The 14,291-nt window shown below is 52.3% G+C and overlaps 1 protein-coding gene across 6 annotated transcripts in view; it reads left to right on the forward strand.

Annotated features, from left to right (window-relative positions):
• The window catches only part of Col18a1 (collagen type XVIII alpha 1 chain), a 113,283-nt gene that overhangs the window by 83,418 nt on the left and 15,574 nt on the right, over nucleotides 1-14,291 (forward strand). For all 6 annotated transcript variants that reach the window (XM_052163224.1, XM_052163225.1, XM_052163221.1 and 3 more), the window contains 18 exons: nucleotides 3,327-3,403; nucleotides 3,670-3,855; nucleotides 4,628-4,654; nucleotides 5,597-5,659; nucleotides 5,763-5,840; nucleotides 6,087-6,140; nucleotides 6,297-6,455; nucleotides 6,918-6,980; nucleotides 7,807-7,833; nucleotides 9,653-9,784; nucleotides 10,263-10,325; nucleotides 11,145-11,171; nucleotides 11,980-12,015; nucleotides 12,376-12,447; nucleotides 12,698-12,733; nucleotides 12,983-13,072; nucleotides 14,055-14,084; nucleotides 14,195-14,221. In XM_052163224.1, the coding sequence (XP_052019184.1) occupies nucleotides 3,327-3,403; nucleotides 3,670-3,855; nucleotides 4,628-4,654; nucleotides 5,597-5,659; nucleotides 5,763-5,840; nucleotides 6,087-6,140; nucleotides 6,297-6,455; nucleotides 6,918-6,980; nucleotides 7,807-7,833; nucleotides 9,653-9,784; nucleotides 10,263-10,325; nucleotides 11,145-11,171; nucleotides 11,980-12,015; nucleotides 12,376-12,447; nucleotides 12,698-12,733; nucleotides 12,983-13,072; nucleotides 14,055-14,084; nucleotides 14,195-14,221 (1,247 nt within the window). The remainder of the gene's footprint in view (nucleotides 1-3,326; nucleotides 3,404-3,669; nucleotides 3,856-4,627; nucleotides 4,655-5,596; nucleotides 5,660-5,762; nucleotides 5,841-6,086; nucleotides 6,141-6,296; nucleotides 6,456-6,917; nucleotides 6,981-7,806; nucleotides 7,834-9,652; nucleotides 9,785-10,262; nucleotides 10,326-11,144; nucleotides 11,172-11,979; nucleotides 12,016-12,375; nucleotides 12,448-12,697; nucleotides 12,734-12,982; nucleotides 13,073-14,054; nucleotides 14,085-14,194; nucleotides 14,222-14,291) is intronic.

Here is a 14,291-nt window from a genome sequence, read left to right on the forward strand (position 1 = left end):
CGGAGATGCAGGGTCTAGATTTCCACAGGACACCAGCTATGGCTGCCTGCCTCCCTTTGTTAATGAGCAGTAAGTCAAGCAAGGGTGAGAGGTATTGACTTTCTGCCTCATGGGTGGGGTCTTACATCCCACCTGTGCTGTGCGCGCCATGGCCTTGAGGTGAGCTCTGCCTTCACTCCCATCATCCTGTGTTCTGGGATCCCAGGGAGGACACGGGAACATGACCCCTACTCTGCCAGGTTTCCCGGGGTGGCCCCCTCCCTCCCACCCACTGCTCTGGCTTCTGTCACCACAGGCTTTTCCCAGAACTACACATGTGTTGTACAGGACTGTGGGGACACAGTAAGTAGCATCTGGACTTGCTTGGTGCTGTGTCCCTTTGATAAAAGGCATCTGCGTCATAGCCAGTCAGGTGCCGACCTGTCAGCCACGGTGTGGACAGAGCACATGTGTTTGCCCATGTACCTAGTGATGGGTGTATGCACTGTGCCCCTCACGTTTGTGCCCCTCACGTTTGAGGGGGTTTCAGAGAAAGTTATTCTGGGGTTTGTCTGTTTGTCACCCACCGCAGTATGTGTCAGGGTGTCTCTGCACCTCACCTTTGAAGGTCTTGATGAAGACATTGCTGTGTCATTGATGGGAGGTGGCCTGCCTTGTGCTCCCTCCCTCTCCCCCTCCCCCTTCTTAATACTTTCCCTGCTCTCTCTCTGTGTGTGTATGTATGTGTGTATAATCTAAATATAGATATAATATCTACTATATTTGTATAGAGATCTCTATGCATATGTGTGTGTGTCAAACTGGTCTTGAACCTGTGACCCTCCTGTCTCAGCCTCTCAAGCGCTAGCCTTACAGGTGTGAGCCACAACATCATTTTCTTCCTACCTGCTCCGGCCTATTTATTTATTGTATCTAAGTACACTGTATCTGTCTTCAGACACACCAGAAGAGGGCATCCGATCTCACTACAGATGGTTGTGAGCCACCATGTGGTTGCTGGGATTTGAACTCAGGACCTCTGGAAGAGTGGTCATTGCTCTTAACCACTGAGCCATCTCTCCAGCCCCCAGCTTCATTTTCTTAACAGCATCTTTAGAAAAGAAAAACTTTCATAATTTTGCTGAGAATCTAAGTTCTCACTCTTGGAATCAGCTGAGACTCTGCCCAAGGGGATTCAAAAACCTATTTTTATTTATTTATTTATTTATTTATTTTTTAAAAACTGTTTTCCCACTTGGCTCTGTCACTGTTTAAAAACAAAAACAAAACAAAAACAAAAAGCCGTTTCCCTGCTGAGCTGACTCTGAGGTGTGGAAATTCCCCCTCCCCCACTGGCACCCCTCCCCCACTGGCGTCCCCTCCCCCACTGGCATCTCTTTGCAGTCTATGCTCTGCGCTGCAGATCTCCATGCTCGCCCATCTGTGCCATCCCCTTCTGTCTCTCTGAACTGAATCTTTGCCCTTCCTCCTCTCTGAGCCATGGCTGCAGCTCCCTGTCCTGACATCAGGTAGCTCAGCCCTCCCGTCGAGTTCACACAGTCACCTGACTTGTCAGTTGTGGTTGTTGCCCTTCACACCACCACAGAGAAGAAAGAAAAAATAAAACCTGCCAGAGTTTTGATGGAGATAAGTTTGGCAGTCTTGTCGGCTTGGTAATGACTCTTGAGACCCATTATAGCCTTTCGTTTGCGTCTTGTTTGCTCTCCTTTAGCAGTGCTTGTATAGTTTTAAATACCGCTGGAGGCACTGCTTTCAGGAAGCCTTGCAGCTGCAGGGAGAGCCCATGCTGCCCTCTTGTGGTCAGACTTGGTATTTGGTTCCTGCAGTTGGCACAGTTTGGTTGTGGTGGATGAAGGTTGGGGAACTGGGTGGAGTTGGGGGTCTGGGGGTCATCCCGATCACATGTCTGGCTTACTCCTTACTAAGGAAATTAGCTTATGACAGGGTATGGGCAAGACCGTCAGCGTGCCCCTCCCCCAAAGAACAATCTCAGCCTCATGGGCTAAGAGCGCTATGCCCCCTCCCCCGAACCCCAAGAATGAGTAAGGGGTCCGAGCTCGCTGTTTGGTCACTCTCATTTGCTGCTGCCAGGCAGTGAGCTCAGCCAGGAATAGCTGTGTGAGTGTCAGTTCCAACCTAAGATGGGGGTTCTGCGCCCCTGCCGAGGTCCACTAGATGCTTCTAAATAGTGCTCAAGAATTAGAGCCTTTTCTTGGTCCCCATGACTTATTGACAAGGTCTACTTTCACTGTCTGCCACTGGCAAGAAGTTGTCAGCAGCCACCTCCAGATAGCACCCCACAAGCCTCTTATTCATCACAAGGAGATGGTACCCCAAACACACAGGAAAGACCCATCATGTGGTTCCAGATATACTTCTGAGCCATAGCTGATACCCAGGATTCAGGGGAGGCAGAGGGAAGAACTGACTGGTAGAGCCAGCAGACTTATACTTTCGACTTGGGGTCACCGGGGTCTCTGTGGCGTTCTCTGTCTCTGACCTTTTAAGTCTTTAAGTGTTTCTTGTCCGTACCTATCTATAAGCCATTCTCGGCTCAAAGGCTGTCTGAAACCAGGCAGCAGGCCTACTGGGCCGAACGTTGGCTCCGGTAGCACTTGTGGGTTGAACACATAGGAAATGACATGAAACCAATACAAGAGGAGATCCTGGGTTGGTGTTTTCGTGGTTCTTGATCCCAGAGAAGCAGCCAGGGGAGAACTGGGCATGGGGCACTTTATCAGGTCAAACTCCTTTATCAAGGCTGGGGTCCCTGAATGTGGCTGTCTTATAAGGGATAGTATTCGGGACAGAGGTCTCAACAAGCTCCACAAATGTCCAGACAGTTCTGCAGAAGGAGAAATGACATGGGTGTATGTCTCTGTATGTGTGCATGTGCCTGTGCCTGAGCGTGTGTGTCAGAGACACAGTGTGGATGATGGGGGTCTCGGTGGGCCTCTGGGGCTCATTTCTCAGAATTTCTCCTGGTTTTCTGTTATTCAAATTGCATGGCTGGTGAAAGAGGGTTTTGATGGTGGAGTGTTCAAACCAATCCAGAAATCTTCTCGGGGGTTTCAGTTGTCCCTGCACTTGCTCTAAGTGGCTGTGTGAGTCTGTGTTGACTCGTTTTCCTCTCCTGTCGCCAGGGCTAGGGGGCCATTCCCCTCCTCTATTCCCATGGCCCCTGTCCTTGGGGCTTGTGGTGGGTGGAAAGACAAGTGGCCATTCCCATAGCCTGGGTCCCCTGGGCTACGGATGAGTGGGAAAACAGAGCTTGGAGAGCCTCGGGCTGCGGGAAGCTTGACTGGACCGTCTCTTCCTCTTCCCAGCTGAGACCCTTCCTGGCACGGATTCAAGCGGTGCGTGGGATGAGGGTGCCCAGAACCCTGGAGGTGGCTTGATAAAGGTGAGGTTACCTCAGGGCACCCCGGAACCCTCAGTGCCTTCCATGCGTTTCACTGACTTTCTCGAAGTCCTCAGGCCCACACTCCCCCTTCCAGGCCACTGCTCTTCGGTTCTGCACACCCTGCCCTTGCACACCTCCCTGCCTCGAGCCCTCCGTCCATACCCCGCTGAAGTCCTTTCCTAGATGTAATGCCCAGAGAATGTAGCAGCAGTGTGGGGTGGATTGGTACGTAGATTGCAGCGTCCTATGTCCTCTCTTGTCCCTAGGGAGGACTGAAAGGACAAAAGGGAGAACCAGGTGCTCAGGGCCCACCTGGCCCAGCTGGGCCCCAGGGTCCTGCCGGTCCAGTGGTACAGAGCCCCAGCTCGCAACCTGTCCCTGGAGCACAAGGACCCCCGGGACCTCAGGGGCCACCAGGGAACGATGGTATTCCGGGAAAGGATGGTGAACCGGTGAGTCCTGGCTTCTCCTTGTCATCTGGGCTGGAGCTGAGGTCTCTGACTGAGGCTGCTGGGGGAGTTGGTTGGGATCATGGCAGTAACATCCTGGAACGTGGGACTCCATCCTGCCTCCTGATGTGCTCGGGAACTAGAAGGGGATTGGAGGATGCGGGTCAGGCATGCCCTGGACATACGCTCTATTGCAGAAGTGCTGTCTGTTGTGGGTCTGGGGTCGTTCAGAGATTTACCATGACCATGATGTTCTAGACATTGATTAGAGTAAATGAGTTTGATTACAAAGGCAGAAATAGCAAGTCTTTTTATGATCTATTATCTTATTAGAATAGCAAATTTTATAAGAATCAATCACGTAAGAATAGTCTTCAGCCCGGCTGTGCCGGCAATGTGCCTTTAATTCCAGCACTTGGGGGACAGAGGCAGACACATCTCTGTGAGTTCAAGGCCAGCCAGGGCTACACAAAGAAATCCTGTCTCCAAAAACAAACAAAAATAATACTCTTCAACATCGAGGTGGGCGTGGGGCAGGAAGTGAGGTGTTAGGCTAGGCTTATACATTACAGGCATTTTGGGCTTTCTGGACTCTCAAGTATGGTGAGTCTAAACTTGAAATTCAGTGTTAACCATTACTCTGTCAGGAACACACGGCTGGCCAGGTTCTCAGCTTTAGACCACAGGAGCAGGAGAGCGGGTGTTTCTGTGTTTAGTCTGAGGGAGTTGCAGCAGGACCGTTTCCATCAATAACGGCATCTCTTGCATTTTACAGGGTGACCCTGGTGAAGACGGGAGACCGGTATGTCCTCTGCTTTTTCTCTGCCCAGACATTGTATGGCTTTACACAGGATCCCCGGGCTGTCTGCGTACGGCACAGGGCGATGGTTTCCCAGAGAGGCCTCAGAAAGGCAGCTTTTTATAAGAATCAGTCACTTCAGCCCGGCTGTGCCAGCAGTGTGCCTTCAATTCCAGCACTTGGCACTGGAAGTGCACTGGGATGCACTCTGTGTCTAACTCCAGGGCTAAAGGGAGTTAAGCCAGTGCTGCCTTTCCATGCTCTTGAGACTTCCAGAACCACAAGGTGGTGTTTGCAGATCCTCAGACGGAGGGAACACTACAAAGAGCTAGGAAGCCAGTGTGCGAGGGTGTGTGTGTGTGTGTGTGTGTGTGTGTGTGTGTGTGTGGTGTGTGTGTGTGTGTGTGTGTGTGTGTGTGGTGTGTGTGTGTGTGTGGTGTTGTGTGTGTGTGTGGTGTGTGTGTGTGTGTGTGTTGTTGTGTGTGTGTGTGTATGTGTGTAGGTACAGTGCTGAGCAGATGGGGTCCTTCATGTTGCCAGAGTGGCCACAGGGGGTTCTTTGTCCCTGAGAGACTGTCAGGGCTGAGAAAGCACCCAGTCCAAGCTCAGTCACACCTGGAGGTGTTCCCGAGTCCGAAGTGTTGTTGAGTTTGCACATAAACATGTACCCCTCCCCACACACACACAGTGGACTTACCAACTAAGTGGTTATCTCTGAAGAGAGCCCATGCCATTGCCCAGGCACTAGGATAAGACTCAGTGGGTACTTTCCATAGCCACTGGTGTCCCTTTTAAACCCTGGCTTTTTCTCTGGTGTCCCTTGAGTGGCATGGCTCCCATCTGTCTGTCCCCTGCTCTGGAATGAGGAGCATTTGGGACTCAAGAATCATCGTGTGAAGGGAGAGAGATGCTTCTCTCTGTCTAGCCCCTACCTTTGTCTTTTAGGGTGACACTGGACCTCAAGGCTTTCCAGGGACCCCAGGAGACGTGGGCCCTAAGGGTGAGAAGGTATGTGTGTGCAGTCAAGGGTGTGGCCTCTTTCCCATCTCAGCTCCTGAATGAAAGTGGAAACAGTGTGTTCTCAGTGTGACAGATCTGTCTTATGTTCCAGGGAGATCCTGGTGTTGGACCTCGAGGACCTCCAGGGCCACCAGGGCCACCAGGACCCTCCTTCAGACAGGACAAGCTGGTAAGTTCCACCCTTGGCCTCCTCCACGCCAGGTCCCGGTATTCAACCTTAGGAACTGGTTCTTCCTGATAGTTTTAGTCCAAGAGAATGGGCTCTCGCTATGTGCTTGGGATGATGGCCAGGCTGTGGGGCAAATGATGTCCCACCTCCATCTCAAGCATCTTTGGTTGGTTAGGGGACAGCTGGGTGGTGGTCCCTGGCATTCAGGACAGTGTCCTGTGATATCTTCTCTTACCCTCCCCTCAGACCTTCATTGACATGGAGGGATCTGGTTTCAGCGGAGACCTAGAAAGCCTCAGAGTAAGTGGCTACACCCCACTGTCACTGGGCACCTGTAGAGTGTGATGCCTGAGACATCACTGGGGACCCTTGGGGGTGGGACAAGACCAGCTGGGGATGTAATTGTTGCCCAGCAGGGCCATGCATTCTATGATGGACTGTCTCCCTCATGCCCAGGGCCCACGAGGTTTCCCTGGCCCCCCAGGACCCCCTGGTGTCCCAGGACTACCTGGTGAGCCAGGCCGCTTTGGGGTCAACAGTTCCTATGCACCGGGACCTGCAGGCCTTCCTGGTGTGCCTGGGAAGGAAGGACCCCCGGGTTTTCCTGGTCCCCAGGTAAGTTCTACTGCCTTCCCTGCCCCAGAGCACCCTGTTGACTAGGCATGTGGGGTGTGATCATGTGAGGTTTGCTGCTGGATCTACCTCAGGACTCCCATGCTCCTTTGCAAGGTGGAGGCGATTCACATTTTGGGTTATTCTAAGGAGGGGGGGTTGTGGGGTAGGCTACCCTGGTGTGGTTCTGGCGATGCTGACCCACAAAGTGACTCTGAGCCACATATTTAGCCACTCAGGGCTCGGTGGATTTGAACTTTCCACCTTAGTTTCCCCAACTAATCATCGACTCGGAAGAAAGAGCCCACACAAATGCTCTCCGTCTTGTGGCGGTGCCTTCTGAGCCTTGCACACACCTTGTGAGGGAAGAGTTTATATCCTGGCTCTTAGGAAGTCTGGTTGCCAGCTGTTACCTGCTCCTTACGGCTCTGGTCCAGCTCACCTCACTGCTTCTCTGTCCCATAGGGACCTCCAGGTCCTCCGGGCAAAGAGGGCCCACCAGGAGCGGCCGGCCAGAAAGGCAGCGTTGTAAGTCAGCCCCTACAGTTGGATGTCACTCAGCACACACCTGTAGCCACAGAGTGGTAGACACTGCATGCTTGGGGGTCTGTGGAGGGTGCCTGCCGCAGGGTGAGGTCATGGACATAGCCTGCATCCGCAGTGTAGGAAGATTCTTGGTACTGGGGCCAGGGGGCTCAGGTTAAAGTCAGGGTCTCTATATGTGTTTCTTACCGCTGTAGAAGGACTAGTGGAGTTAGTGCTTCATTGGATTACAAATGGTTACTTCAAGTTTCAGTTTAGTTGGATAAGAAGACCCCCCCCCTCCCATGTTCCCCACTGGTGCTGTGTGGCAGTTCCTTCTGCTGTGGTAACCCCAACCATAAAGTTACTGTTGCTACTTCATAACTGTAATTTTGCTATTATGAATCATAATGTAAGTATTAAGTATCTATGTCTTCCCCATGTTCTTTGGCGCCCCCTGTGGAAGGGTCATCTGACCCTACAGATTGAGAACCGACTGCCGTTTACAATGAACTACACACAGAGCTTGTCTGTTTTCAGCTCAGCCAAAAGGGTCAGGGGTCAGGAGGTTCTGAGAGGCATTCCTGGGGATGGTGTGCTGAGGTACTTTGGCTTTGTGCTTTGGTAGCTCTGCTCCCTGCTGAGCTCCCCAGGGGTTCCATCCCGGACAAGGGAGGAAGCAGGAACAGGCCTAGAAGTCCCTAGAATCAGCATAATATGTTATATTTACTATGAGTCTGATACATTGTATACTGTGGGTAGTAGGTCTGATTTTCTCTAATTGTTCCACACGTGTCTAATTTTATTGTAATCTTGTCATTTCCCCCCATAGGGTGACGTGGGTATCCCAGGACCCAAGGTATGTGACAAGCCAGTTTTCTTTCTGGGGCTACCTGCTTAGTAAAGGGATCCCAGCAGGCTGCAGGGGGCATCCCAGTCAGAAGATAAAGTTTTCAATGTTGACTATAACACAGCCCTATCAGTGTTGGTTTTTTGTGTGTGTGTGTTGTGTGTCTGTGTGTGTGTGTGTGTGTGAGAGAGAGAGAGAGAGAGAGAGAGAGAGAGAGAGAGTCAGACAGAGAGACAGAGAGACAGAGAGAAAGACAGAAAGAGAGAGAGACAGAGAGACAGAAAGAGAGAGACAGACCAGAGACAGACAGAGACAGACAGACAGACAGGGAGGGAAGGGGAGAAGACAGACAGAGACAGAGAGGGAGACAGACAAATGGACAGACAGACAGAAAGAAAGGGAAAGACACACACAGAGAGAGAGAGAGAGAGAGAGAGAGAGAGAGAGAGAGAGAGAGAGAGAGAGACTACTCAGTTCTATTCTGCTAATGCAATGGAGTAGGCAGTCAGGTACCTCAGGATCAGAGCTGCCCACTTCAGCACAGCGCCCCTGTGGCATCCCAGCATCCTTCCTTCCCCATGGCTGTACAGGGAGTGCCATGCTGGCCCTCCTGAGTTCTGATATTCATCCTGGCTTGCACTCAGAGAGTTGGAGATGAGAGGAAAATCCAGTCGGGGAGAAGAGAACCTGGGTATCAGAGGGTAGACAAACATGTCAGGAGATGAGAGAGATGGGCTGATGGAGCCGAGTGTGCAAATGGGCACACACACACACACACACACACACACACACACACTTCTTTCTTTATACCATACCCTTGTATCTACCCCATACTAGTGTCTACCCTAAGACGCTCCCGTCTGTCCATACAGAGAGATACATGCACTTGTGTCTACACATACAGAGGGTCTTCAAGGATAAATAAGTGTTTTCCTGAGGTTAAAGAGGGAAGTTAAAGAGCCGACAGCTATACTACTAGGTGCACCCCTGGATCTGAATAGCTGCTTCTGCGGCTGGAGACCCCACACCCACACGGATGCGTACATCCTTGTAACGCACAAAGGACCTTGTTAGTAGAGGTAGCATCTCATGTAGCCCAGGCTGTCTTTGAGCCCAGCTAGACCTTTTATAGGAAAGTTTGTGTCTGCGTTGACTCAAGGCATTTCTACTACTGTTTAGTTCATCAAGGGTCCCTGGGGCCCGCTGGCCCGCTGGGTGCTACTTCAGGGCTAACCTGCTTGGAGCAGAGCCTTCTGGAGGAGGCCCTCCCTGCCTGAGCTCCACGTTCCCGCTTCCATGTGCTTCCTCGATCCGGTCCCTCGGACTCCCTGACGAGCCCTAATCGTCTGTGCTTGCTTCTGCTCCCCACGTTCTTCAGACTCATAAAGTCAGAGGAATCCCTGTGACTATGTTACCCAAATCCCTCCTTGGCCATGGGATCCCATGCAGACCCATCCTGAGGCTTTCTCTCCCTGTACCTTCCAATGGCCTGTCTGTCTTCCTTCCCTGCTTCTTGCTATCTCTGTCTCTACGGTCAGGCAGCCAGGACCCAAGGTACCAGGCGATGGCATATTGCCTACTTTTGTGAATCTTGGGTTATGGCCAAAGCCACAGTGTCAGGCTTGTGCACCTGTGAATGTCACTTGGCCCCATCATTTTAAATCAAGGATTTGTCAGTATGCCCTTGAGGAATGTGATTTTTTTTTTTTAATCTGGGTCTTCAGATTTTCGACAAGTATCGTAAGGAGGCACATGTTTACTGAGGTTGCCCATTGTTTTGCTCATGCCCAGGGCCAAGGTTGGTGACCTTGTCCTTCTGTCTGTGCAGGGGAGCAAAGGAGACCTTGGACCCATCGGTATGCCTGGAAAGTCTGGCTTGACTGGGCCCCCTGGGCCAGTTGGACCCCCAGGACCTCCCGGGCCTCCAGGGCCACCAGGACCGGGATTTGCTGCTGGATTCGTGAGTCTGGGTTACTGTTGGCTCCAAGGAAGCTCACAGCTCTCTAGGCAGGGCCCAGCCCTTGTGCGGTCACCATGTCGGTTTCTTCTGGCCCTGTCTTTGGGTCCCCACTTCTGAGCCCTGAAGGCCGGTGTGGGTTGGACCAGTGCTCCTTGGCCTCAGTGTACTCAGATTGGGCACAGACATTATTATGCCCAATGTCTGTGGCTGCTGCCCCTCTGTACCGCCATCCTTAGCGGCTGAAACCCTGCTTATGGGCCCAGGTACACTTTTCTCTTGCACACACACAAACCAGAGCCCTGTGATTGAGTAGGATGCCTACCTACCAGGGTTTAATTACCACACACGTAACCCAAGCTCGATCAACTATCCATGGTCCTCCCCCCCCCCCACATTCCCCCCCTCACCTTCCTGGCCCCAGGGAAGTCTCCTTCTTCCCTGGATCAGAAACTAAGCATCCCTTTTATGTTCCCTTCAGGATGACATGGAAGGCTCTGGAATACCCCTCTGGTCAGCATCTCGAAGCTCTGATGGGCTGCAGGTACTGCCCATGAGCCAGGGCAGGAGGAGGGTCCCAGGTCAAGGGTGTCCTTGGTGCAACCTCATGTTGGGCAAGGAGTCCCCAGTGGCTCAGGGATATGAGCCATAGTACCCTCCACCCTGGAAAGACCCGATTCCAGACTGTTCCCAGTAAGGGAGAGAGGGTGTCAGATAGATAGCCTTTCCCTAGCTGATTCCCTCCATGCCTACTGTTTGAGAAAAATGGCAGATATTTAGCCAGAGTAACTGGAGTTTGGGGCACGGGGTAGGAGGTTCCTATTTCTCTGTTGACCTGTGTATAGTTTGGATTTAGTCAGCAAAGAAGAGCTCAAGTCCCCAAGTGGTAGGGACATCAAGGCACTTGTGTGTAGGCATGCACATACTCAATGGCCGTGTCCAGGATGCCACTCCTCCCTAAGGCTACTGCCCTTTCCTGAGGAGCTGCGGTATGCCTTGGTGGACACCAGGGTGACCTCCAGGGTCCAGGGCCACTTCTCTTGTGACAATAGTTTAATTGTTGCTGTTGCTGTTCTTTGTAACTTTTTCCGGGATATCCATTTACTGTATAACAATTGCAAATGTGGACAGGGGTGTAAGAGCAATAGAAAGAATCCCATGTATCTTTCGGCTGGATACTATGTTACGGTTCAGTTGCCCCTGGAGGTAGCTTTTACAATAGAAGGCCGGGCTGAGAGCTTTTGGGTACCATGCACCTGGTTTTCACTAAAGCCGGGAGGTTTGGAAAGGGCTAATCAACTGAGGACCTGAGGACGGACAAAGTAGATGTGGTCAGTAACATTTGTCTCCTGTACTCTGACAGGGACCTCCAGGCTTGCCGGGACTCAAGGTGAGTTGGGGAAGCCTTTTTTGGAGATCTGCCTAGTCGATTAACACTTTGGGACTTCAGCACGGAAGTTTGCAAAATACAGCCGATGGCTTCATAGAAAAAAAAATAGCCACATGCCGCTTCCGGTGCATTGAACGTTAGTGGGGTCATACCCTATCTTTGATTCTTGGTTTCGTATGTCTGAAGCATGATAGAATTTTGAAGAGCCCAGGGACACCCCAAAGTCCCACCATGCTCTCAACTTCAGGGATAGTTGGGTGGCGTGTCCTGGAGGATCCAAGAGTTTGGTTCTCAGTTTTCCATGTCATTTTGGGGACAGCAGCCCACAGACTTGGCCCCGTAGCCCCTACCTTCTCTTAGGCTTGAGTCAGGGCTCCCCAGGGCAGGGGTAAGGGTGGAGAACACCAGAATAGTCCCTACCAGGGTGTCCCAACTGGCCTCTGCTGTTGCTTGGACTCCTTTTAGAGTGTTTTTCTATGCTTTACAAAACATGAGATGGAAATTTCTGAAGGCTGGAATTTTAGATGGGCCTGTAGTAGACTTTTTTTTTTTTTTTAATAGTGGAGATGATAAGACCTGCCTTCTGCTTTTATGATATCCAGAACTACCCAGCCATTAGGATACTGGGATGTATTTCGTACCTTTCACCAATACGGGTCTCAAGGTCCCAGCTTAGTCACCGAGGCTTCTAGGACCCTTGGGAGGAGATCCCAAGTGCTAGGGCAGAAAATCCTGAGTGATTAATGTATCTTGGTTTGCCGGTGGGCCAGCTGCTACCCCAAATTTATGGAACCCTTTGTCCACTTAGGGGGATCCTGGAGTGACAGGGCCACCTGGAGCCAAGGTAGGTACTTCACCCAGGGTCGGGTACACTGTCCACTGGGTTTAGGGAGGGGCCTGAAGGGGCCGGAAATCATGCCCCATAGGCCATACCCTGGTTAAGTCCTTGCCATAGGGCGCACCCACAGACCCCTGCATCACTTAGGGGGGCGTGAGCTTCTTCCCCTCCTCCTTCGCTCTTAGCATCTTCCTTTTACCTCATCTCCCCCACTGCTCAAGGGAAGGCTGTGTTACCCTCCAGGACTTGAGCCAGCAGCCAGCCGAAACCTAGCCGATGGCTGTGCCCATCCATGACCGCTGTGGCCTCCTCTCTAGGAGTCTCTGCTGTAGGACTGACTCTGGATCTTCCGTTTGTCTGTCCCAGGGAGAAGTTGGAGCGGATGGAGCCCAGGGCATCCCTGGTTCCCCAGGAAGAGAAGGTGCAGCTGGGCCCCCGGTGAGTACGGGGAATAGAAAAGCAGCCCTCGGGAAGAGAACTGACATCCAGGGTGGCCCTTGGGGTATCCTGGATCTGTGTCCCCCACCTGCTACACTGCCTTGTGGAGCCAAGTCAGGTCAGGGGTTTGGGGATCTATCTTTAGCCTCCAAGGTTCTAGGAAACACAGAGTCCTTGTCTACACTGGAACCCAGGCTTGGGTAGGCTGGTCCTGGGTCTGTCTCCGATGACTCATTTTCTGTCTCTGCAGGGGCCAAAAGGAGAGAAAGGGATTCAGGGAGAAAAGGTGAGTGTCTCTAGAGCCACACACAAAGGACAAAGAGTTGAGCTGCTCAGGCCTCAGGGTGGGGACATCCCTTAGCCTGAGGGCCAAACCACCCATCCTGGCTGCCCCTGTGATATCAGAGAGTTGAGCAGAGACCCTTACGTCAGCAGGGATAGCTCTCAGCTTCTGTCTACAAACCTAGTACCCAGACTATGGGTAGGCTCTGGGGTCAGTAACCAGAATGTTTACCTCTCTGCCATTCTCTTCCAGGGAAACCCAGGAAAAGATGGAGTAGGGCAGCCTGGCCTCCCTGGCCCCCCAGGACCTCCAGGGCCTGTGATCTACGTGTCCAACGAGGAAGTAAGTACGCCGGAGTACTGTGCCTCATCCCTCGATCTAGGTACTGCCTACGGATGGTCTAACTGCCTCTTCAAAAGGACATGAGAGGCCCTGGCTCCTCAGGAAAAGGCTGTGTTGCCTACAAGTTCTCTCTTTGCCAAAGCTTCTAGGCTGTTCTGGCTATAAAGGCTGTACCATTGCCCTTTTGTGGTGGCGGAAGCAATATATTCAAAGGGCCTCACCCCAGAGTAAATGGGTCCCTCACAGCCCCACCACAGAAGCCAGGAGCCAAGCTGCTGCCCAACCAAACTCACTTCTCTGCAGGGAGAAGCCTGAGTCTCTGGGGTGGGAGATGCAGGGCTCAGAGGAGCTGAGAATACAGGGGAGAGGCTTCCCGGAGTCGGAGCCAGAGCTCGCTTGGGCTGCCTACTAGGCCCAAGCCCCAGCTGTGGTTGTCACCTGTGATCCCGGCTGGTTACTTCACCTTCTGGAATCTCTGTTCCCTCAGTTCTGACATGGGCACAATATAGTTCTGGGAGCAAGGCTGTGCATGATCACAAGAGAGCCTGGTCCAGGCCTCTTGCTTCCAGGGTGGCCCTGCAGTGAGAGGGTGTGGGGCAGGGTCAAGGTCTAGGTAGATCAAAAGCTTGAAGCTTTATAGGGGGGCATTGACAGGACAGTGAGGCATAGGCGAAGGCCTCCAGTAGGTGGAGCTGTCTCCACACGATGAACTAGACCATATGCAGTGGGAGCTATATGTAACAGGACTGGAGAGCAGACCCCAAGGTGGAAAGGGGGACTCCTCACAAAATGGGTCAGCTGTCACCTGGGCACCTGCAGAGATACCCAGGCATACCGCTAAAAATACAGCTTTTTTTTCTGACTTCCACTTTGGGCTAGCTTTGCTGAGCTTGTGGCTAATGTGACACCAGGTGACTTTCAACTCAAAGGCGACTTTCTTTTCTTCCCCTCTAATTTGTGTTTCCTGGTGATGTGGGGACAGAGAGCTGTACTGAGCACTCCAGGACCTGAGGTAAGTGCCATCTTGCTCGTAAGAGAGTCCACAGAGGGTCCAGGGGGGCTGGGTGACAACACCAGGGAGAGCGGTGTGTCCCCCAAACTCATGGTGACTTCTTTCCACAGGGCAAGCCAGGGTACGCAGGCTTTCCTGTAAGTAGCTGTGCTTCCGAGGTGCTTGCTTGTCCAGCAACACCCTGGCACTTGGCACTGGGGGCGGGCG

The sequence above is a fragment of the Apodemus sylvaticus genome, chromosome 19, assembly GCF_947179515.1.
Source record: "Apodemus sylvaticus chromosome 19, mApoSyl1.1, whole genome shotgun sequence".
Lineage (NCBI taxonomy): Eukaryota > Metazoa > Chordata > Mammalia > Rodentia > Muridae > Apodemus > Apodemus sylvaticus.